The 26,239-nt window shown below is 40.0% G+C and overlaps 1 protein-coding gene across 1 annotated transcript in view; it reads left to right on the plus strand.

Annotated features, from left to right (window-relative positions):
- Positions 1–26,239, plus strand: part of NCKAP5 (NCK associated protein 5) — an 858,948-nt gene that overhangs the window by 25,934 nt on the left and 806,775 nt on the right. The window contains exon 2 of the mRNA XM_081262221.1: positions 9,374–9,503. Within this exon, the coding sequence (XP_081118347.1) occupies positions 9,435–9,503 (69 nt within the window). The 5' untranslated portion in view covers positions 9,374–9,434. The remainder of the gene's footprint in view (positions 1–9,373; positions 9,504–26,239) is intronic.

Here is a 26,239-nt window from a genome sequence, read left to right on the forward strand (position 1 = left end):
GTCCCTGGTTGAGTGGAATGGAGACAAGGCAGCCACTTGTTGGGTTTGTTCTGAGGCAGTGACTGTGTTGGTTGGTAGGTGAGATGGGGCTGAAAGAAACCACTTAGACCTCAGGCTCTGGCTTTCCTAGTGTCCCAAGTGAAGGTCAACACAGGAATTGTTATTATGAGACCTTATCTGTCATCTTGGATTATGAGAAGACCTGAGTCATCTCAGAGCTTTGAGAAAATTCTTAGAATTTCACTCTTACACATACATAGAAAAATTCTAAGTTTCAGATCCTTTGCTGTCAAAATACAGTCCACAGACCAGAAGCATCAGTTTTTTTAGAAATGCAGAATCTCAGGCTTTGCTGTAGATGTAATAACTGAGAATCTGCATTTTCACAAAGTCTACTGGTGATTTCTGTGCATGAATTTGGGAAGCACTGGTCTGTCCAACAAGCCTAGACTAACTCCTTAGTTCTGAGTCTGAGTAAGAAGAAACAAGCAGTATGGTGTGGGGGCAAATAATTAAAAAAATATTTTTATTGCTTATTACCAGAAAAAAATGGTAACATGAAGAGAAAAAGTGACTATATATGTATGTTCATGTATGCATGGAGTAAATATATGTATGCATACAGGCATTATAAAAATGTATTCATAGAATGAACATGCATATATATCTGTGTATATATACAAGTATGTAGATATGAGTGTGTATATGTCTGTAAAACTTAATTCTTTCCAGCTATCATTTAAGTGGATGATTATTGACCATTTTGCTTTTTTTTTTTGAAGAGATTTTAGTCCATCTCCCTCTCAAAAAATGAAGAATACTTTCAATTTAATTAAACACTGAATAGAAAAAGATAAACATCTTTGAGACATTTCTCATGCATTTCATTTTGACAGTTGTTATTACTTAGGACATTTTCATGCCATATTCTATATTTTATGGTTTATTAAAATTCTTTCTATTGTTTCAGTGCATTAATGGGTTTTTAAGGTTTAATCCTTTAATCTTGATTTACTTGGCTTTTAGCATTTTTTTTCACCTCAGAATGATTTTGGGTGGGGGTAGCTGGAGGGAGCTTAATTTAGCAGGCAAATGAGTAACCTCTTCAAGTGACAAAAGCTGCTAGGTAATTGGAAATATTCTAATTACCAGCTGAAACCTTAGCAAAAATGTATTGGCTTTCAATTTATTTTATGAAGTCCATTTCCTGAATCATTCGTTTCTCACTTGTGTGCAAAGACATTTAATGAAAAATAATGAATTCTGCAGTAGATGGGGACATCACAGTTAAACCTTTTGCTGGATTTTTAGAAAGTATTGCTTTTCAAATAAGCTGTTTCCTTAACAAGTTGTGTTGTTTCTCAGCAGGCTTTTCGGAATTTAGAGCATTGTCTACCCAACTGGCCCCAGATGGAAAATACGCTCTTGAAATTGGATGGCTTTTTAAGTGTAGCTCTCTACAGCCTGCTCGAAGAAAAAAAAAATAAGCTTGAACAGAATGCATTTAGTAGCATGGTCCATAATCCCCTGAGCATCCCACATATTTGGATGTTTTCACTTTTGGCAGTGGAATTTTTCTAATTTAATTAACTCATTAACGTTAGCAGATGACACAGTGTGAAAATTCTTTTCCCTAGTTGCTTATCTAAATACTCTTCCAATTCACTGGGGTTATGTACACACTTATTTATTTATAAAATTTATAAAATTTATTCATGTATCTGTTTTACTTCTATTCTGATTTTCCCCTGAAGTGTTTATGGGCAATATAGAGACATTTTATGTAATGAATTAGAAACATTCCTAAAGTGATGAATGGAGAAGAGGCAGAGTAGGGGATAAATGGTGGGGAAAATCTTTACAAAGGAAGACTGGGAGGGAAAGAACAGATGGTTCAAGAACAGCCAGAGCTGAAATGCTTCTCCTGGTCCAAGCCCTACCATTCTGTCTCTTAGTTCTTAGTTCCTACACCGCAAAAATGCAGAAGTAGTCTGTATCAGGCCCGTAGCTGGCAACAACAGGAATGACAGTAAGGCAAGTCTTCCAGGACTAGCCCAGCAGAAAGCCAATCTTCCTCTCAAGTCATTCACATTCGTTCATTCATTCATGTTTTTTTTTAAATGCAATTTTTTTTATCTATATATGACAGCAGAATGCATTACAATTCTTATTACATATATAGAGCACAATTTTTCATATCTCTGGTTGTATAAATAGTATCTTCTCACCAATTCGTGTCTTCATATATGTACTATGTTTTTATTTTATCTTTAATTTTACTAACCTATATATAAATTTCTCTCCCTCTTAGATTTTAAGCTTCCTGAAATAAAAAAATATTGGAAATATTGATCGATTTTATTATGCGTATTAGTGGGATTTGTTGTTCCATATTCATATATATATATATATGCACACACACACACAACATAATTTAGTCAGTTTAATTCCCCAGGACCTTCCCCTAGTCTTCCTTAAAATTTTAGAAAAAAATCCTTCCTCTCTTCATTTCCTTCTATCCCTCCATTTTCTCCCTCTTTTATTCCTTCCCTTTCTTTTTTTCCCTTTCTTCCTTTCTGGCACAGGGCATAGGACAAAATAAATGTTGAATAAATGTTACTGAATTTTGAATGAAAGATGAGTATAGCTATCAGGTTTTTTTTTTTTTTTTTGAAGTATCTTTTTTCAGTGACTATGGCTATCTGGGTTTTTTTTTTTAACTATTTACTCTAGTATTTTTAAATAGGCATAATTTTTTCTGGGTGTGGTGGCACATGCCTATAATCCCAGACTCAGGAGTCTGAGGCAGGAGGATCACAAGTTCAAAGCCAGCTCAGAAACTCAGCAAGACCCTGTCTCCAAATAGAAAACAAAAAGGGCTGGGGATGTAACTCAGCTATATCCTGAGTTCAATCCCTTGTATCAATCAATCAATAAATAGGCATAATTTTAGTGATGGTTTTCTTCCAGTCTTTGGCATTTTAAGTTCTTTTTTAGCAACTCTAAATAATGACCTCTCTCTCTTTTTCTTAATACCTTTATTTTATTTATTTATTTCTCTGTGGTGCTCAGGATCAAACCCAGGGCTTCACATGTGCTAGGCAAGAGTTCTACCACTGAACCACAACCCCAGCCCATGATGACCTCTCTTTTAAGTTATTTGTGTATTCTTTTGAAATCTAGATTTGATATTTCTATCTTTAGTCAACCTTAGTTTCTGAATGAAAGGGAGAAACAATTTAAGTATGACTATTAGTGAGCCTGAGAGATGTGCAGAGGGACAAGGTGTTTATCCAAAGTGTCTGTAGACACTTCTTTTTGATCCAGATTTGCAAATTACAAATTGTTGGGCACAGTAACTAAAGGAAGGGAGTTGCTACTGCTGATCACTGTGTGTTCTTCAGCCCTGGAGAAATGATAGAGATCTAGAAAGGGGATATCCCTTTACCCTCTCAGCCTGATGCTCAGTTGTCCACAGCTGGGAGATATTAGGGAATCTGAAAAGATAATAGATGCCTAACTTCCATTCCTAGCAATCTTGATTTGTTTTGTCTAGGAATGGGCTTATTGATCCCCCAGGCAACTCGAATATGCAACCACTACTCTTAAATAGCAGTTTCCAATGCTGGCTGCTGTTGTCATACTCCAGTGCTTTGTCCCCAGAGATTCAAAGATTTGGTAGAAAGCCCAAGGCACTGGTGTCTTTCGGATGCTCCCCAGGTGATCCTGAGGTGTAGCTGGAATAGAGACCCACTGAGTCACTTTTTCCAGGACAGGAAGCTTACTTCCCTTTGGTGTTCCCCTGGCATGTGCTATGGTTTGGATATGGTGTGTCCCTTACCCCTACAGGCTCAACCTTTAGAGTCCAGTGCGGGTGGGGAGAGGGGAGAACAGGGAGAGGCTGGTTAACGGGTTCGAAGACACAGTCACATAACAGAGAAAGATTTTGATGTTCTATTTACACAGAGGGTGATTATGGTGATTATTAGAGTATCATTTAATTCAAAAATAGGTAAAAGGGGCATGTTGAATGTTCTCTTCACAAAGGAATAATTACCATTTGAAGTGAGGGCTTATGTAAGTATCCTTACTTGACCAATACACAGTGTATCAGGGTACTGAAACATCCCACCATGACATATAAAAATGTATAATTATTAACTCTGTCAATACATAAATGTTACAGATCCATCAATAAACAAATATATCTAATTGCTAGCATAGTGGTATTGAGAGGTGGTGAGGCCTTCAGGCAGTGTTTGGGTAGAGGAGCTCTGCTCTCCTGAAGGGATGCATATAGTTCCTGTGAGAGAGGATTGTTAGAAGACATTTGCCCCCCTTTTTTCTTCCTCTCTGGGCACCTGCCTCTTGTCTTCTTTTCATCATGAGTGAGAGCAACCCTAGATCCTTACCAGAAGCCAGGTAAATGCAGCTTCCTGAGTTTGGACTTTTAGTCTCCAGAACCATGAGCTAATTAACCCTCTTTTATTTATGTTGCCTAATCTAGGGTCTTCTGTTGTAGCAATAGAAAACAGACTAAGATGGTGTGTTCTATTCTACAGTTACTCTTAGAGTGCCTACCATGTGGGCTGTGGTGTGCTGGGTACTATAGGGAATATACCAATTAATTTGACACAATCTCTTTTTTCTGAACATTTATGAGGGTATTAGCAATTTTATTGTGCATTGTTTTTTGGTTAATGAAGCTGAGTGAAAGACATCTTGAATCTAGACCTGGAAGGGCTATCAATGAATTGTCTTGCTGGAACTCTACAATAACTTGGTGAACAAGGCATAAGTAAAGTCAAGTCACAGAAGTTAGGGATTTGCTCAAATTTATAGGGAAAGGAGAGCTGGGAACCCAATGTTCTAAGGGTTGAGTCACAGTCCTTTGACTCTACCATTTTGCTCTGTTTCTTCTAGCACCACTATTAATATATTAAAGCAGAGGCTGGGAGTGAGGGAATCAGAGAGGTAAAACTGGGGTGGAGAAAACAATGCTCAGAAAGTATTGAGTGTGTATCTCAGTGAATGAGTGTCTGTGTCTGTGTGAGTGTATCTGAGTGTGTATATGCATATCGCAGTGTGTACATGCATGCGTATATGAGTGAATGTGTAGGTACATGAGTTTTTGAGTGTGAGTGTGTCTGAGTGAATAAGTGTATATATGTGAGGATGTATTTGAGTGTGTATCTAAGTGTATGTGACTAGATGTGAGGAAATATGCCTTTGAGACTTAGTTAAATGTGCTGTTTGGTTAGTGTCTCCTAAAAATTATACAGTCTATTTACAAAGACTATTAGAAAATAAAAATTAGTGGCAGTTTTAGAAATATTAAAAATCTGTCTAGACTCAAAGGCTATCACTATCTGTGAGGAATTTTATTTTTTTTCCAAAACAGAGTTTATTAATAAAGGCCAGTTTAAATTTCTTGAGATTTCTATAGAAATCTACGAACTACTTTCATCAACTAGAGATGTCTGGGGGGTTGGAAGGGAAGATCAGTATCAATGACCATTAGTCAATAAGAGAAGGCTTACTTTCCTGCTTGTCTTCAACTGCCTGACCATTTTTCCTTCTCATGGAGGGAGAGAAGAGCTTCCATCCCATCACCCTGAATCAGAAGAACATTCTTTTACAACCAGAGATGTGAGAAGACAGACAAAGAAAAGACATGAACATCACTGTGTTATGGCAATTTGTAGATTTAGGCAAGTCCTAAAGAGTAATTTTTAGGTTTCTGGTATTTTAAAAACATTATAGGAGCTTTTTGAGACTGGGTGTGTCTGTGTGTGTTTGGCTAAAGAAACAAGTAACTTCGCCATTGCAAGTATGTGTAGTGTTTCTTCCCTTTGGTGACTTTAGATTACTACCCTGTTCTTCATCTCTCACATGTACAGCTGCAAACATTTGCCCATTCATTATGCATGCAAACAGTAAATGCTCATTGAATGTGTGCCACATTGCTCTGCATTTGGCATTATACCATCTAAAGGAATGCAGAAACTTGATCTTGGACTTCCAGCTTCCAGAACAGTGACAAAATTAATTTTCTTCCCAACAGTGCAAGAGATAAGAGTGTGAGAATCAGCCTTGTGATTTTTCCTTTGCTGACCACTCCCCTCTTCATATTACCACATCCTGGATGTCATTTATTTATTTTAGGTAGCCTTGCTTTGATCCATTTGAATAACTTCTTTGGTCCTTCCCAAGATTGTCCTATGGGATAACTAACAAGATAGTGTATACACCTGGGCTGGCAACTGGCCAAGACTCACTACTGTGGCCATACTGTTTGTTACTGTGGTCAGTCCTGATCAGAATACACCTTTATGATTTGTCATGCCCATGCAATGTGGTTACTAAATAATGTGAATACTATTTCTATCTATATTACACCATGTAGTATGAAGAGAAATTGATCACATCAAGCAGTTAAGTCAGCTTTCTCTATAGGCAGATTTGGCTATTTGAGAACTGTCAAAAGAATCCCTATTTCCAAAGTGGCAGCCCCATCAGCCTCTGACAGAACTAAAATCCAGAAGCTAGAGTCTCTCCTAATGAATTTGATTATATTTACCAGAAAAGATAATCAACATATTTAATATTTAAACCTTACCTATATATCACTCACTAGCAAAACTCTTTAAATGGAATGTCTATTTATCATCACAACAACCCTACTATGAAGAAGCTGAATCAACTGAGGATTAAATATGTTAAATAATCTGTTTAATGTTATCATCTATTTAAGAATGAAGAGATTCAAACCCTAAGATTAACCTTTATGCTGAGAACAGAAGCCTGTGGCTGTGGCCTACAGTTGAGCACTGTTCTCACACATTCTCCTCCTAGCTTTCTTCATTCCTAAGAAAGTGACCCTGTTTTCCAGGGCATGCAAAGCTCTTTTCCAGCTCCTTTTCCTGGTCCTTCTACCTGGGGTAAAACTTACCCATCTCTTCCATGGCTGGCTCCTATCCTAACTCTATTCCCCAAAAGTTTCCAAGCCCATGTTCTTGACACTTGCTATACTACCTGATGGGGGTCATGTCTTTCATATGGGTACATCACAGTACTGTGAAAAGGATCCCCACTTCCCAAAACAACACCCTCATCAGCCTGTGATGAAGCATAAAATTCAGCAGCTGGATTTTCTTACAAATAAGCAGTGTTCTCACACATTCTCTTCCCACCTTTTTCATGCCTAAGAAACTGATCTTCTCTTGTTTGTTTGCTTATTTATTTTCTGAATGCCAATAGTAGGATGTAAGTTCCATGACGACAGGACCCTAGTCTTTCTTACACATGGCTGTGTCACCAATATCCAGGGACAGTGCATTCCATATAGTAGGTACTCTCTACATATGTGCCAAATGCCAAAGGGTTTGTGATCTATCAAACCCCTTTGCTCTTCAGAATTAAGACTTGAGAGGGCATGTTCTTGACAGAATGGGAAATATGGCAGCCCATTCATCTGAGTGGACTCATCATTACATCCTCAAGAGAAAGAATTTTTGGAGATATCAGAGAATATAGGCACCAAGGCAAAAAGGGAGGCTGCCCTATAAAGTAGGGGAGTCTCTGAAACAAATTTTTGTTGACTAATAGTTTTGACTATAGTAGTAGTACTATAGTCTTTTTCCTGAAAAATAATGTTTGGGCTTTGTTTGCTTATTTCCAACTACTAGCTCCTGCCAACAACAATATATTAAGAACTTAATGTATTTAAAGAACTATCCTAGGTGACTAAGATGATTAATAAGACAAAAAAAAATCCCTAAGGACTCTTATGAAAATTGGGAGAGAAAGGGAATCATTACCAAATGGGTTTGTCCTGGGGGGAGGTGGGACCTGAGCCAGGCCCCGGATAATGGAGAGGATTAGGGGAGACTTTGGTGAGAATTTTGATCAAAAGCATGCTCTCAGGAATGTTACGAGTGTGTCTGGGGACTGTAAAGGACTAGTTGGCAGGAAGTAGACCTTGAAAATGATGTTGAAATTTTTGAATTTTCTCCCGAGTTCTGAAAGGACTCCTAGGAGTTTCTGAATGGGCTGGTAAGGTGGTGGAATTAGTATTCCCGAAAGGGAGAGCTGCAAGATGAGGATGGAGGAGGGAGCAAGCTAGAAAGGGGGACCATCAGCTTCCTGCAAGGGACTGTCCTTTGTGCACACACTGTCATAAGCACACTCATCGTATCCCTCTTTCTCTGGGTGTGGCTGTTTGAGCTTGTCAGACTTGGAGCCATTGAGAGTGATAGAACATGTTTCTTTTTGGTTTTATACAAACTGATTAATTCAGTATTTTGTTAAATGCTTCTGTGTCAGTAGTACCATGACTTTGTTTATGAGAATTATGAACAATTTCTGTATCCCCAAGTGTTTTCTGAATCATCAGGACTGTTTTCTTTTTTTTTTTTTTTACATCAGTTAATGCTCATCGTTTATAAATGTCATCTGTGGGTAATTGTAATGTACATGAAAACTATAAAATATTACCATTCAGTCATTTCACAGGTATTATTTGATTCCCATCATTGTGTTTTAGCAGTTCAGAAAAACACGGTGCAGAGAGGCTAAATGACTTATCCATGGTCACATTAAAGGCGAAAGAAATTCTCATTTTAAACCCATTTCTTTTATTTCAAATTTTTTTACATCACGGTGAAAATTGGAAGCTAGCACTTAATATACAGGGCAGATGTTTATTAAGCAGAATACTTCATCATTCTACAGCAAGCAATCTCAGTGGAGTGCAGAGATGAACTACATGTTACAGTGCAGTGGTTGTTTCATAAATACTCATGGACAATAATGACATCATCCACCATTCATTCTGAATCAATCTGTCCCAAAAGGAACGTATCTTATAATGTTCCTCAAATATTTTTAAATGACATATTTTTAAATTAAATATTGACAATAATGTTCACATTTCAATCCTCCTTGGGCCTTGGGCTCAATAATTCTTGGTTATGGAGTGTGGTTTTGTCAGTTTGATCTCATGGAATTTGCAGACAGCATCTATGTGCATAGTAACAGAACAATTCTGGCTGATAGAGAGAGAGAACGGGTGTGGAGCAAGTGTGGCATGAAACGGACTGTTTGCTTTTTTCCACAGTCTGCTGATTCGACCTGCAAACCCATTCCCCAACTCTATTAGCAAAACCTGTAAAAACACAGGGGCCTCCAAAAAGACAACTCTAACGTTTGTAACCCAGAGAGATGTTTTGAGTTGAGAGATCTCAGTTCTATATTTATTTCTTGGGCCTGGGTATTTTTTTGGCTTCAATACTTGTTTCTGGTTGGAAAGCTGAAAAACAAGGATCTAAACACTGAGCGCTTGGATAGTAAAACACATGTTCCCTTTTCGCAGTGACCCTGGAAACAGACGGGGGATTCTTATAAATCACAAAGGAAAATAAATAACCTGACCCATGGAGGGAAAGAGACAACTTGAAAAAAGGGACTTTGGAAAAAGGCTGTCCCTGGATAGCAGTCTTGTGGTAAGTACTAAATATTCATTTACCACTCTATATGTTTTGGCTTAAAGTACATTATTCTTTGACTGTTATTTCCTGAACCCTGTGCTTTTGAAACATCTATTCCAGTTACCCCATTAGCAATATCCCTTGGGATTTTGTTTCATTTTTACTTTACGAACTCAAAAGCCAGCAAATTATTGGAATGTTTGTGTAGTGTCTTAATAGGCAAATGTCATAGTCTGTCAACGTTATATATAATTACATTAATTCCAGCTGAAATCGATTTTAGCTTATACAAAAACACTACTGTACCACTATGCCAAATGCCAAGCCTATATATAGCTGTTCCATCACCCATTTATCTTAACTTTGAGGCTAAGTTGAACAAGAATTCAATGCAAACTTAAATACTGAAGAATTGAGAAAGTGTCAGAGATCTTCTTGGATATAAATTAGTTCACTTATCTAAAAGCTTTCTAAGAATTTTAGTGCTGACAAACATCTTTCTTAACAATCTGATTAGATTTGTTTACAGGTTTGAGAATCACTATAGTAAGTGTAAGAAACGGACTAAGTCACTGATTTTGGAATCTTGGTCACTTTTTCCCAGGTTCTGGGCTAAAGTGTAGGTCACCTGTTGTGTTCTATGAGGCATGTGAATATAGCAAGAAATGAAATCAAGCAAGCCACTCCTTTCAGTTTCATGTAACTACTAAAGCAGAAGGTTAGCTTGGTACCTTCTTTTGCATATTTGATGGGGATGCTCTTTATGCATTTGTATACTCATAGCACCTGGCCCCAAACCTGCTGCACGAAAGTGTCCAATAAAATATTGTTGAATTGATTTATCAGTTGTACCTTTAAACTCTGCAGCTATACATCTTACTCTATTGTGTAGAGATTAGTTCTTTACCCCATAAGAGTGGACATTTCCTTTCATAAACTGTTCATGGATGTAGATTCCTGGGAATTGAGAAAAGGATTGCATTAAGGTTTATGTGTATGTGATGTGTCAAGTTCTCTTGTTATTCAGAATCAATTTATATGACTATGTGTGCTGTGCATTGACCAGTATACCTGTAGAGAACAAGGACTTTGGTAGTGTTTTAAGTTCTTCTCCATGTGATTGTGACCTCATCTCTTAGATCTTGCTGTCTCCAGGTAGGAAGGGGTCCAAATATGGTGTGTATGTTTGTGTCTATTTCTTTTCAACTTCTAGGAAAATCTGCGATAAAGGGATCATTTTTCAGCCTCTCCTTTGTAGAGCAACACACCAATATGGTCTGTCTTGGGCTTAGGCAGGGACAAAGACAGCCATATGGTATCATATGAGCAACTCAGAAATGATTCCCTCAACCCAGAAATATCCTTGTCAGTTGATCTCCAAAACCACAGATTCTTGCTTTGGGTCTCAACTTGTATGCAAATGCCCTATAAAAGCAAACATACTAAGCTATTGTCTTTAAATAATTCATAGTGGCTCTCATTAATAAAATGCTTTGGATCATTTCCAAATGTCATCCAGATGAGCAGAACTTTGTTGAGAGAATTATCAAATAAAAGGATATAGAACATTGAATGCAAGAAGGGCTGGGCCGTGTGGAACAAGGTGGAGCAGGGGGAGATAGGTGACCATAGAGATATTGGATGCCTGCAAGTCCCAGAAAGAGGAAGTAGTATCCATGAAACTTTTGCCCACATTGCAAATTTTGCCTAGAGAAAGCTTACATATGGGTGTAAGTAAAATCCTGCTATATTATTAGTGTGAGTTGAAAACTCCAAACCAAGCTTGCTTTCCTATTGGCATATGGCTCTACCTGGAGACTAGTGGTGAGCTGTGAATTGACTGTTATAGAACACTGTGAAAATGAGAACCTATTGTTTGTACCACCTGGGAATCTTAATTTTGTTAAATGTCCTTTTATCACGCTTATGAGCGTTTTTGTCTGAGTGAATTATCTTTCTTGTCTTCTTGAAGCAGATTGCTACATCTGCACATCCAGATTGGGACCATCCTGTGACTATGCATGTGAGGGTGCTTAAATGTTGTTGAACAGAATACCACTTTGGCCAAGTGACTCCAAATTTTGTGTTATGTTCTCTTCTTTTTTTATGATACTGCTGCTGGGATAATGAGAGCAAGAAGGTGGTGTTTGTGTTGATTCTTTGGGAGGGGGATCTGTGGAAAATGCCTTGAAAGAGCTCTGTTGTGATTGTCAGGAAGAGACCTAGACTGGGATGAATTAAAAGGTAACTGGCCTTTACAGGACTCGAACATGCTCCGTGCTGAAACCATGCAGACATTAGGCAAGAAGCAGGCAGGGATGATTCCAGATTAGACTTCTGAAAATAAAATAAAATAAAGAACCTGGCATTGTTCCAAGTCATATTTTTTAATTTTTATTTTATTATTTTATTCCTTTCTATTCTCTGTTTTAAATCATAGAATGCTAAAGTGGGAATGAGTTCTATCTAGTCCTTCACCTTGTAGAAGGAATAGTTTAGGGCCCAGAGAGGCTAACTGCTTCTCCTGAAGTCATATAACTAGGATTACACCAAGAGTAGAATGTGCATCTCCACCTGTCACTTCAGTTCTTTATCATTTATTACATATTATCCCAGGAAGAGGAGATGTCCTTTTGGGAAACTCACTAGAAGAAAGAGAAGCATATTAAATTTTTAAGTCTTGAAATTCTACTGCAATAATCATTATGACCCATATTTTTGAGAGTTAGGAGGCCCAGAGGTAATTTTGACTTGCATATTTTGCAGAAGAAAATTCCTCATAATGTCCTCCAAAAATAAGGTACTATTAAGTTCATAACACTTTTTACTTTACATAAGCAAATCATGAAGCATTGAGTTAGAAATTATAGCTCCCTTGCAACAACTTTTAAATTTTTAGGCTGGAGGAACTTCAGAATTAAAAAAGAAAAAAAACCCTTAAAGTCCAGATATTGCAAAAAGCTCCTACTGAGGGAATTGAATTTGTGGTCCTTAGTCACAAATTCAGAACCTGACGGGAGAGGTTCTAGAGTATGAGAGTGTGTTGTGTGTGGGTGTGGGTTTGGGTGTGTGCATATGTGGGTAGGTGTGTGAGAGAGCACTCACTCACATATGTGTGTGCCCTGGTACCACTGAAATACATTCTTTGATGTTGATGATTTTTTTTTAACTTTAAAAATTACCCTTTTTAAGGAGAAAATGATGGATAAATGAAACTGAGATGGAAAATATGTTCCAGTGAGGGGCGGGGGTGAAACTCAGAAAGGCCAGTGACGACAGGTTTCCTCCACCAGCAGGCAGGAGTCAAGTAGTCTTATATTCGTGGTCAGTAGGATTTTCTCTCTGATAACAATAGAAATCACCCCAGAAATCGAAGCTTCTTCTTGACTCAAAACTGTTCAGCCCTCCTCAGGATGCTTTTTGATCAAAAAAGTCAGCAGTTCACACTGTGCTTTTTTATTTGCAAAACACATTCCCTGGCTTCATGTAGAGCTGTTTGACACTTGTAGCTGGGATAGCATTTAACTGATGAGAAGGCTGGGGACTGAATGATTTTTTTTTCCAGCTCACATTTCTTTTTTTTTTTTTTTTTTTTTTTTACTTTTCTCCTTTTTTTTATTGTTGGTCGTTCAAAACATTACATAGTTCTTAATATATCATATTTCACAGTTTGATTCAAGTGGGTTATGAACTCCCATTTTCACCCCGTATACAGATTGCTATATCACATCAGTTACACTTCCATTGATTTACATATTGCCATTCTAGTGTCTGATGTATTCTGCTGTCTATCCTATTCTCTACTATCCCCCCTCCCCTCCCCTCCCCTCCCCTTTTCTCTCTCTACCCCCTCTACTGTAAATCATTTCTTCCACTTGTATTATTCTTCTCTTAACCCTCCTTTCCTCTTATATGTAATTTTGTATAACCCTGAGGAACACCTTCCATTTCCATGCGATTTCCCTTCTCACTCCCTTTCCCTCCCACCTCTCATCCCTGTTTAATGTTAATCTTCTTCTCAAGCTCTTCGTCCCTACCCTGTCCTTGGTTACTCCCCTTATATCAAAGAAGTCATTTGGCATTTGTTTTTTAAGGATTGGCTAGCTTCACTTAGCATAATCTGCTCTAATGCCATCCATTTCCCTCCAAATTGTATGATTTTGTCATTTTTTAAAGCAGAGTAATACTCCATTGTGTATAAATACCACATTTTTTTATCCATTCATCTATTGAAGGGCATCTAGGTTGGTTCCACAATCTTGCTATCGTGAATTGTGCTGCTATGAACATCAATGTAGCAGTGTCCCTGTAGCATGCTCTTATTAGGTCTTTAGGGAATAGACCGAGAAGGGGAATAGCTGGGTCAAATGGTGGTTCTATTCCCAGCTTTCCAAGAAATCTCCATACTGCTTTCCAAATTGGCTGCACCAATTTGAAGTCCCACCAACAATGAACAAGTGTACCCTTTTCCCCGCATCCTCTCCAGCACTTGTTGTTGTTGGACTTCATAATGGCTGCCAATCTTACTGAAGTGAGATGGTATCTTAGGGTGGTTTTGATTTGCATTTCTCTGATTGCTAGAGATGGTGAGCATTTTTTCATGTACTTGTTGATTGATTGTATATCCTCCTCTGAGAAGTGTCTGTTCAGGTCCTTGGCCCATTTGTTGATTGGGTTATTTGTTATCTTATTGTCTAATTTTTTGAGTTCTTTGTATACTCTGGATATTAGGGCTCTATCTGAAGTGTGTGGAGTAAAGATTTGTTCCCAGGATGTAGGCTCCCTGTTTATCTCTCTTATTGTTTCTTTTGCTGAGAAAAAACTTTTTAGTTTGAGTAAGTCCCATTTGTTGATTCTAGTTATTAACTCTTGCGCTATGGGTGTCCTATTGAGGAATTTGGAGCCCGACCCCACAGTATGTAGATCATAGCCAACTTTTTCTTCTATCAGATGCCGTGTCTCTGATTTAATATCAAGCTCCTTGATCCATTTTGAGTTAACTTTTGTGCATGGCGAGAGAAAGGGATTCAGTTTCATTTTGATGCAAATGGATTTCCAGTTTTCCCAGCACCATTTGTTGAAGATGCTATCCTTCCTCCATTGCATGCTTTTAGCCCCTTTATCAAATATAAGATAGTTGTGGTTTTGTGGATTGGTTTCTGTGTCCTCTATTCTGTACCATTGGTCCACCCGCCTGTTTTGGTACCAGTACCATGCTGTTTTTGTTACTATTGCTCTGTAGTATAGTTTGAAGTCTGGTATCGCTATACCGCCTGATTCACACTTCCTGCTTAGCATTGTTTTTGCTATTCTGGGTCTTTTATTATTCCATATGAATTTCATGATTGTTTTATCTATTTCTACAAGAAATGCTGTTGGGATTTTGATTGGCATTGCATTGAACTTATAGAGAACTTTTGGTAATATCGCCATTTTGATGATGTTAGTTCTGCCTATCCATGAACAGGGTATATTTTTCCATCTTCTGAGGTCTTCTTCTATATCTCTCTTTAGGGTTCTGTAGTTTTCATTGTATAAGTCTTTCACCTCTTTTGTTAGGTTGATTCCCAAGTATTTTATTTTTGGGGGGGATATTGTGAATGGAGTAGTTGTCCTCATTTCCGTTTCAGAGGATTTGTCGCTGATATACAGGAATGCATTTGATTTATGCATGTTGATTTTATATCCTGCCACTTTGCTGAATTCATTTATTAGCTCTAATAGTTTCTTTGTAGACCCTTTTGGGTCTGCTAGGTATAGAATCATGTCATCTGCAAATAGTGATAATTTAAGTTCTTCTTTTCCTATTTTTATGCCTTTAATTTCTTTCGTCTGTCTAATTGCTCTGGCCAGTGTTTTGAGGACTATGTTGAACAGAAGTGGTGAGAGAGGGCATCCCTATCTTGTACCAGATATTAGAGGGAATGCCTTCAATTTTTCTCCATTCAGAATGATGCTGGCCTGTGGCTTATCATAGATTGCTTTTACAATGTTGAGGTTTGATCCTGTTATCCCTAATTTTTCTAGAGTTTTGAACATAAAGGGATGCTGTACTTTGTCGAATGCTTTTTCTGCATCTATCGAGATGATCATATGGTTCTTATTTTTAAGTCTATTGATGTGGTGAATAACATTTATTGATTTCCGTATATTGAACCAGCCTTGCATCCCAGGGATGAATCCTACTTGATCATGGTGTATAATTTTTTTCATATGTTTTTGAATCGGATTCGCCAGAATTTTATTGAGGATTTTTGCATCTAGGTTCATTAGAGATATTGGTCTGTAGTTTTCTTTCTTTGAAGTGTCTTTGTCTGGTTTAGGCATCAGGGTGATGTTGGCCTCGTAGAATGTATTTGGAAGTTCTCCCTCTTTTTCTATTTCCTGAAATAGCTTGAAAAGTATTGGTGTTAGTTCCTCTTTAAAGGCCCGGTGCACGCCTTGCCAGGAGGGAGCCCCAAGGAGTATTCTCCACAGGTTCTCCAGCCCCAAGCTTGAGCGATCTGTCTGCGAGACACAGGCAAATACCAGCCTGAAATCACCTGTTCTGTAGCTGAATGAGCTGAGATCAGTAGAAAATAGGGATGATTACATCAGCTCTCCAAGATGGCGGCTGCTGTCCTCCTCCGTGGTCCGACCGGTGTCAAGAATCGAACTGGACCGCTTCTCTCCTCTGTCTCAAAGCTGGAACTCAGCACTAAGCATGGCCATTGCACCACTGGCAGGAGCCCCCAGAATCCGCATCACTGCACTCCCGCTCTGGCACCTCGCTGCTTCCCAGCGCGCGCCGCAGACTCCAGCTGTGGGGCAATCTGCCGATCAGGCAATGCGACCCTCCGTGCGGAGAAATCGCCCGCGACCGAGCCCCCGCAGCCGAACCTCGCGCGATGGAAATCCGTCCACTAGATTCTGGAGCACCTCAATTTCACTGGAAATTCCCAACAAGATAGCCTTCAGCTGTTTCACCTCGTCTTTCTCCCGCACAGTGACGAGGCGCACTGGGGCGATGCACTCCCTTTGCCGCCATCTTCAAAAACCCAGCTCACATTTCAATAGCAAACATTCTCCTTTAATTTGGGGGAAAGTACTTTTTGCTTTTAGGTACAGATGAGAGTAACAGTTCCTCGGATGGATTCCTTCTTGGTATATTCTTTCTTTCCTATTCCACCAAAGGGAGATGAAATGTGGATTGTACTAGATCCTCAGTTCTGACAGAAGTACAGTTTTGATAGATGCATGGGGCAGAAATGGATTTATGTAAATCCTCCATTTCATCCTTTAGCCTCTTAACGATTTGCATCCAAATCATTACAGTAATCAGGCCCTTCCACTGCATCATAACTAAGTGGGTCCAACAGCATCATTGAAAAGCTGCTATGGGAATGTGCTGGAGAACTTCTGTTTCTCCCTCTCAATGTACTCTTCATCCTTTGCTACTCAGCTGTGCACCTCACGAACCTTGGTAGGAGGCTCCCTTGCTTCTGGCATCTTGTTAGAGTGTGTCCAGAGGGAGGATCTAGCAGGTGGAGGTGTTTGCTCTCCTGCTCTCTCCCTGCCTCCTCATGCATTGCAGTGGCTGGACTCCTCTGTCTCAGGTTGTAGCTTTGGTTGGGCAACCCTTTATCACACTCCAGTTATAGTTGTAACCACAGCTCTCTGTGTTCTGTCACCTTCTCTGTCCCCATACCTCATTCAAACTTCTTCATGGGAATGGCCTTTGGATGTTGCCAGTTCATCTCTTGTTGGCTTTCCACAGCCCTGACAATCTTTAGTAAATCTTCCCCTTCTTTGAATGATTGGAGCATACTACCTCTGGCTGATACAGCAAGTGCTCATAGTTTTCTTTGGCAGCTAACCTAATAAGCAAGAAAAGTAAAATAACACAACATGGAGATAAACATGTGGTGCTTTAGAAACAGGAGCTGAGATCACTTTGGGAGGATGTGAGAAAGTACCATGGAGGAGCTGGTGTTAGAGTCATGAATTGAAGTAATGAAAAGAATTTAGTCATTGAAGACTAGAAGAGTAAGGAAGGAAGGGTAAACCCAAGGACACTGTCCTATACTTCTGGTGACAACCTCTGTCATTATTTGTTTTGTTTTGTTTTGTTTTCTCTCAGGGAAAACTTCTTCCATACATCAGATTTAAATCTGTGCTTCTTTATCTGCAGTTATTTCCTCCCCTGTGTAAGGACTAAAAATAATTCTAAAGGAGGGATTAGAAAACTCTTGCTATAAGGTTCAGAGAGTAAGTACTTCAGATTTTACAGGCCAGATGAATAGCTGCAACTACCCACTGCTGCTTTGCAGCAGAGAAGCCACCACCAACCTTAACTGAGCAAATGGGTGTTGCAGTGTTCCAATAAAACTTTATTTATAAGGACAGAAAACTGGCTGGATTCTAAAGGATATCTGCATGCAAAAGAAAAATGAAATATTTGAAAATCTGAGTTCATGTGTTCTTTCCTGTTTTCACCATTAGAGTATGCGATCTCTGGAGGCAGGCAGAAGAGAAGAGTCAGGCTGATATGCAAAGGAACAAATGCCCAAGTGGCAAGAAGCAGGGTGCCAGGAAAATATTTTAGAAAATATATTCAAAATATTTAGAGAATATTGACAAAGTATGTTCAAACTCACTGGGACTTTTTCTAAATGCAAAATTGGGATGTTACTGGTGTTACTCACTGCAGCTAGGGAGCTCTCTAATTATAGTATTTGTCACTTAATGATGTGGGTGGGTTTTGGGGATATGCTGGGGGGGTTCATCATTGTGCAAACCTATAGAGAGTACCTACACCAACCTAGACATTGCAGGTCCATCTTTGGACATGACCACTTGGTATAATTAAGAAATGCAGTAAATATGGTGTGTGTGAGGCTGCTGCTGATATAACACAGAATACTGGTTTACATTTTCTTAGAAGGAGTGCATTCTAAAAATAAGGATTAAAAATGTGGAATAGTAAATACAAAAACCATAATAGTCATCAATTATTATTTTCAAGTATTATGTGCTATAAATAATTTTATGTACTGTACTTTTTTATATGATTGGCAGCATAGTGGGTTTGTTCATGTCGGGATCACTGTACACATATGAGTATTGTATTGCATTGGGACAGTAGAATGGCTCTGATGTCACTAGGTGATAGGAATTTTTCAGTGCCATTAAAATCTTTGAGGATAATGGTGGCATATGCATTCCATCACTGGTCGAAATATCAGTGTGTGCTACAAGATTGTACTAAGAACGAAAGTGTCCGGTTTGCAGTGCTTTCCGGCATGACTGAAGTTTTCTTGACTCTCAAGTTGTCCCATAGGACTTCCCCTCACAGTGGGGATGCTGTACAGAGCTCAAAATGCCTGGCTTCTATTGAAGGTTCCTACCTACTCCAGTTGGAGTTCCCTTGAACACTTCTAATGATGAAAGAATATAAAAACTGTTTACGCAGTGCCTCTGCCATTTGGAAAATGCCAACTGGTCCTTAAGGAAGTCTGACCTTTCTTCTCTGACATCCAGATTGCTTTGAGATTTCCCCAATGGGCAGTGAGTAGGGGAGGGTCAGAGAAGAAATGAGCAGGAGCTTTTTATTCACCCAATTGCTTCATGCCCCTAGTAGAACTATTTTCTCAACTGTCTCCTAGCTATACTAAGAAGACAGTAACCATGGCCTAGAGCTAGTTGTCAAAAGGTATGTTGATGTCTGAAGATCTGGCTGAGGACATTCTCAGGAATAAGCAACAGGTGGAGAATAGTCCAGCTTTGGAATGGGCTAGTAACCTTCTGGTGGGTCCCCAAAATGCTGAAGAAGTACCCTACCCACCTGTCTCTCAGCAGTGCAGGATCTCTGGGTGATGTGGATAAATACAGGCACATATGGATTAGAAGAAGTTGGGAGAGGCTGGGCCAGGAGGGTACTATCCACAAGAGCTAGTTCTTGGAGTCTTGAGGAAGCTCTTGAAGATTAGGAGGGGATCAGAACCCAAGAAAGATAGCGCTGAGAGGGAGGTTGGAGATTTGCAGCAACACTGGTGCTAGAGGCAGAGTCTAAGTGGAGGAGGACCAGATGAAGGACAGCAAAACAAGAGGTCCAACTAGAGGACACAGGACACATCTGCAGTGAGGGCTGACAGAGTCTAACATCAAAGCCACTTTAGCAGACAGGTGTGCATGCCCAGCTAGTGAATCATGCATAGAGTCTAGATCAGAATGGCCTCCCTCCTTCAGTAATAGTAGCTGAAATTTATTTATTGAGGATTAATACTTGCCAAGAACTTTCCTCTGTGCTTTATATGGAAACTTAAAAAATATTGCAACAACCCTTTAAGGTAAGAACTCTAATTATCCCTATTTTACAGATGAGAAATCGATAGTTTAGCATTTCACTCAACTTCTTAAGGCCATTAAACTGGTGACAGACAACTCACCTTGAATCTGGATCCCTCTAGACTACACTCTTGCAGAATACACATTTTGGACATGAGCTCCTCCATGGTGCCTCCCAATTTTAAAGAATCCCAGCTGCCGCAAGTGGGTTAAAGGTTTCCATGGCTATTAGCACATCTGCTAAACCTATGGCCACTGATACGGGGGCTAGGCTTGATTTCAACAAAACAATTGTGAAAGGGGAGTAATTACAGGGGCAAGAGTTAGAAGGAAAAAGAAATATTGAGTTTTCAAACATGGGGGTAGGCGTGCTTTCTGATCTAGGGATTTTTCTGAATAACCAAGTTTTTGAACCAACTCCAACTATAGAAAAATATATGTCTTGGTAAGGATTGAGGTGATATGTACATGTACGAGGTGGGATTATGGATAAGCATGGGAGCAGAGTAAGGTGAAGATGAAAAGTGATGGGCCACATTCAACATGTAGCTGCCTCCAGAATGCAACAGGGGTTCTATCTTGAGTGATGATCCTGTTAAATGGTTGCATATTCTTTAGTCTGGGCTGCTGACTGATGGAGGTAGGTGGAGAACTAACAGAATTTCCCATAAGCTATTGTGTGCCCACCACTGGTAATTTGTGCCTCCTCTGGTGTTGTCCAATGGAGGATTTTCCTTCACGTGGTTTATGCTCACTCTTAACTCTTCCTTCCTTCTTTCTTTATTCTTATCATTGATAATAAGGGAGACTGACATAGTAACCACAACTTCTAAAGTTCCCATGAAAACATCCTTTTCTGAGCTGGTCTTTGTAACTGCATTTTTCCCATGGTCACATTCAGAGTTTCTTAAATCTGGATAGTATTGACATTTTGGACCTAAAATTCTTTGTCTTGAAGTTGCCCTTGCATGGTAGAATGTTTTATAGGAAACCTGGTTTCTACCTATTTGATGCCTGTCACATCCCTCTTTCAGTTATGACAACTCAGACTGTCTCCAGATATAGCCACATGTTCCTTGGGAGACAAATCCATAACTAAACTATCACCTCCCCAAAGCTATGGGCCATGTCATCTTGATGTCTATATACCTAAAATCTGACACATAGAAAATGCTCAGTGAAATGAACAAGCGAATGAACTTATCAGTGAGTAGTTGTTCATGAGCTAAGTACCTCTTTGTAGGGGATCCTGGATGTGGGATAAGGGGGACCTATACGGAGAGGTACTAAGTGCTGTTTGTGAAGGTTGGAGAAGGGAGATGTTGCATTGCTTTTCAATCTTGCCCAAGGATGATTCTAATGTGTGTGTAATGCTTTTGGTTTTACATAAGAGACTCTTAACTTAATATCCTTCACCATCTTGAGTACCAGGATGCTTGACAGGGGGAAATTTGTTAAAAGACTCCAAGGTTTTGAATTCTTCAGAATATTTTCTATTAGATTTCATGTTAGGTACATTTGTGCATTTTCTGGGGAACCATGCTGTAGCTATCAGATTCTCAAGGATCTCTGTGAAATAAGAATGATTTTGTGGCTTCACATTCTTTTAGTGTTTCGTTTTGCACCTGCCCACAGATTTACATTCTTTGCTAGGGTCAGAAGTAGGAGCTCAGGTAGCCCCAGCCTCTATTACCTCTACTCAGTTGAAGCAGTGAGTGTTGTCTGCCAGCATCAGATGTAGTTATGTGCATCCTTGGGGTGTCTGAGATCAGTAAACCAAACTAAGAACTGGTCCCATTTTTCTGAGGCTGGCTTTGAACTCCCAATTCTCCAGTCTCAACCTCCAGAGACCCTGGGATTACAGGCATGCACCACCATGCCTGGCTGAACTGGTCACATTTTGTAAACCATTTGCAAATGCTGTGTTATTGACAGGTGAGAAAAACGATGTTGCTTCTACGTTACAAATAAGTACAAATGAGCAGAGATATTTACTTGGCATGTTCCATGCTTTCTTAGGATTCTGAGATCTGCTTATCATTCTGTTGGTGTCTCATCATCTTTCAATAATGGGAATCATCAGATCATGAGTTTCCATGGCAACTGAGTTTTCTGCATCATCCTTTGGCAGTCCAGGATTGTTTCCATGGCGGACTCTCTAGTGCTTTGTCCATAACAACAGGTAGAGCTCTCATCGATCTTCTTAGAAGCTGGTCTTCAAACTAATAGGCTTCTGGGTTTGCTTTCTGTGTGCCTGTTTTTCCTTCTTCGAGTTTCTCTCATCAATCAGCCCAGGAATTGAGCACCTACAGGGTTAGCAACTCTGTGAAATTAGTGCTAAGAAATGCAAAGCATGATTTCTGCTTTACAAAGCTTTAAAACAAAATCTGGTTGCATATACATAAATCATACTAATATCTGGGGTATACAGTGGTACAAGAAAAAGAACTTTGGTGCAAACAAAAAAAAACTGAGAGGATTTAGAATGAATAAGTTTCCCTTTTGGCAGTATTGATAGGGAGGGCTTACCCCAAGGAGGAAGACTGTCATACTCCCTTTAGAATGTTAGTCCCAATTTAATCTATGATGTACCCAAGGTCCCTGTAGGAAAAAAAATATTGAGAAAACCAGGTGCCTGGCTTATACTTGAGAAATTGCCAAGACCCTAAGCAAGCTCCACTATAATCCTATGATATCATCCCAGCTTTGCTTTTGTCCCCTCCAGCCACCCGTTGCCACTCTCTTGTTAGCATTCTCTTACCCATATGTCCCGCTACAAGGCACAAGACATCACACAGCTACATCATTTTGATTTCTGCAGCCTAACTGTCCTGCCAGATTTACCACCCTGGACTATTGGTTGGTTATTATCAATTAATATTTATTAAGCATCCCTAGGGGTCATGGCCACGAGTGAGGCAACACTTTTCATTACTTCCTGTTGCTCTGCCTTGACTCAGCCAAGCCAATATTTATGATCTTTCTGCTGTCATTTCCATTGCCCTCATCTCCATCCCAATTTCAATTAATATTTCAAGAGCAAGTCCGGGAGCCGTTGTATTAGAACGGCTTCACTTAGCACCAGATGCACAGCCTGGGCTCTGTCCCTTTTGTCTATACATTTCGCAATTCTCTTCCAACGTGCAATCCCATTTGTCTGGGATGCTCTCTACAAGCCCAAACAGCGTTTTTTTTTTTTTTTTTCCTTTCTGGATCCTTTACATTCCAGGCAGTTCCAGATGTTTCCTCCTCGTAAATTTCAGTTCCCTAACTAGGCTTAATGGATCATAATTGTCCATTTCTGAAGATGCCTCTGAGGTTTGCTTGCCTTCTGTCTTTCGGCACCTTTTTGGGTCTTAGTTTTAAGCGATTGTCTTTAGCTTTGTAGGCTTCTTGATGCAGTTAATTCATTGATTGTTTTCATGCCCATGGATGTTTTTTTGTCGGGTAAATTCTGGGATCCATTTGTCAGATCTGGCAGATAAGTGAGCGCAAGGACTTTTTGCAAGGAGGAGCTGTTATCAGGGGCCCGCCATCTTTGGAGATGGAGTAGCCTTGGGGACTGGCAGTAGTCCAGCATGGGTGGGCACAGTGATGAGAGCAAATTTCTTACAGGCACCAACTAGGTGGACTGGAATGAGGCTAGTTCTGTCATCCTCTCCTCAGTGGGTGACATTCCAGCTAGCCTTCTGGGTATAGGGGGGAGCAATTTGAAATCCCTTTTGGGTAATCAGGAGCTATTTGGGAAACTTCTGGGTCAACTTTGATAAGCCCTTGGGACAGAATATCTGCTTATTTCTTGATTGGTGAGGTGCAGCATCAAGTGTCAGAGAGAGGGCTGGGAAAATAGGTCATTCTCTTAGGAGGACCTGAGTGACTTTCCACAGTTCTGCCTACAAGACCATGTGTCAACAACATGGATATTCCTTACTTGCGATATCAGTTGAGGTCCTGGAAGGGAATAGATGGAACACGTAAGCCAGGTAATGGGAATAAAGTGTCTCTTTACAACGGGGTGGCAGGATGTAGGGGACTCAAGAAAAGAGTGCAGTCCCTGAGGCTAAAAAGTGTGGAGCCATTACCCCTAAATCTAGGAAGTGCCTATGACAATGTGGTTGTAAGGTGACAGTCACCTGGCAGGAAATGCCCTCTTAGGTGGAGGGTTATGGCCAACAGTGTTCCCATCGGCAGAGAATCAAGACAAATTCATTCCGTCGTGTCTTCCTGTGCTCTGGTCCCCTGTGGTTGCCTCATTGGCTGAGACTAGTCAGGAACTAGAGACAAAGGGGCCCACGCAGTGCCCTGGAGCAGGATGGAAAAGGATAGAGGGCGGACTTGGAGGGATCAACAGAATGTATCCCGCACATTCATCCTATATAATAATATATACAACCACCTCCCTTTTCATAATTCTGTACTGAGAAAACACTGACCTTTATCAGATTAGTCCATGTTTAACGTATTATTTGAAGTAAGTTTCTATGCATTGTTTTCTAGTTCATTCCCTTGGACTTGACCCAGACACTATGATGGGACGCCTTCAGAATATAAGTTCCACACACCTAATTAGTTGCATGATCTTTTCTTCAAGAATAAAAATGCTTGGTATGGGCCTGTGTACCTGTGGTGTGCTGCTGGTCTATGAGGAGGGTGGTCTAGAGGGTTTGTTGTTAGAATTCTAAATCCTTAGCTGTAACCTGAACTGAACTCTTGAGCAGATTAGCTTCTTAAACTCCCCAGACTTACTTTGTCTACTGCCGAGGACAACAACTCTTATATAAGGAGGTCGTATAATATCCAAGTGAAACGATATCAAGGAATTGTTTTGAGATCTGTAGGAATCTATGCAAATGAAAAATGTTGAAATGTAATGGGAGTGGTGAATTTTAGCTCATCATAATCAAGCAGCAGCAGCCTTAGAAGAAAGTTGTACTAACTGTTTACTGTGTGCAAAGCATTCATTTTAAAGGGTATAAAGGAACCGGATACCCTGAAATGTAGTGGGAAGAATATAGGTTGGCCAGGGAATGAGCCTGTATTGGATGTGAATTCCAACCTGCTACGTACTCCTATGTGAGCTTGCCATGTTACCTACCTTCTCTGGGCCTCCATTCTCATCCATAATCAGGGATGAGAGTATCTTCCTCAAAGAGCTGTTGGGAGAATTAAAGGAAAGAAGTCTTTAACACAAATACAGCACACAGCACAGTGCTTGACATGTAGTCTTCTCTGTACTGAAAATATGCAGAGCCAGCTGACATGGCCTCTCCAGATGGTGGTTTTCTTTGTCTGCATGTGGAAGGAGGCATTCAGAAAACTTCTTGGAAAATGGTTCGACTTTCATACATACATATATGGTGTTAAAACAACAGCATATCAGTGATGTTATCAGCCAGCCATGTTCGCCAGGGTATTTAGTACTATAGGTTGTATCAGACGGAGCCTGGGATTCCTTTCTTCTTAGTCCAATTGCTCTGTAGTGCCCCATCAATGAGCTTGTATGCCTTCTTATGTGGAGCATTATATTTTTCTGCAACTTTTGGCCTTCTGCCCCACCCCTGAAACCCAGCCAATGTCTATTTATAACAGGTAATTTTATTCCAAAGGCTTCCAGAAATGCCCATAGTCTTCTAAGCAAATGTACAATGACTTCCTATGACAAGGTCCTGCTGGGTCTTTTTGCCCCAGGCCCTGTGGAACGGGTTTGAGGGACAGGGCTGCAGAGCCCTCCTTTGTTCGTTATTCCTCCAAATGCTTTGAGCTTTGCCAACTCAGAGCAGTGGGAGATGGGTTTGGGGGAAGGTACCGGGGAATATTTCCCATCTTACTCCCTCCCTTTGCTTCGATGGGGAAAGACTTGGAGGGGTTGAAGTGGAAAAATTTTTCCACTACATAAAGAGAAGGAAAGAGGAAACAGGGTCCCAGTGGCCTCTTGCCAGGCCCCAGGAATGCGCCAACCCTGGGAATTGGCCCGTCGCCAGCCTCCTCAGAGGCTGCTGACTTGGGAAAACTGGCTCCCTGGCTGCTGCCAAGAATGCAGACAATGGGCTGTTGGACAGTTCAGCTTTTGAAAGTTTGGCTTTTGTTTTATTATTACCAAAGGTAACATTTATTGGGCACCTGTGTGTGCGTGCCAAAAGATAAAATGCATGATTGGAAATCAACGTAACTTAAACCAGGCAGAAGTACCAGGGCCCTTGTATAATATTTATAGCCCACATCTAATTAGAGCTTAATCCTTTGCTCGGGCACATTGCTACCTTAGACACAGTACTGAACAGCACTTGGTCCTAGAACTGAAGTCAGTTTTCAAGTGCTACATTGAGCCATACTATGTTACCTGGAAGGACTGACATTAGGTGAAATCAGTTTATTCAATTGTCATTTGATTGGGAAAAGAATTTGAATGAATGACACACACACAC

This window comes from Spermophilus citellus, assembly GCF_964194105.1.
Source record: "Spermophilus citellus genome assembly, chromosome: 11".
Taxonomy (NCBI): Eukaryota; Metazoa; Chordata; class Mammalia; order Rodentia; family Sciuridae; genus Spermophilus; species Spermophilus citellus.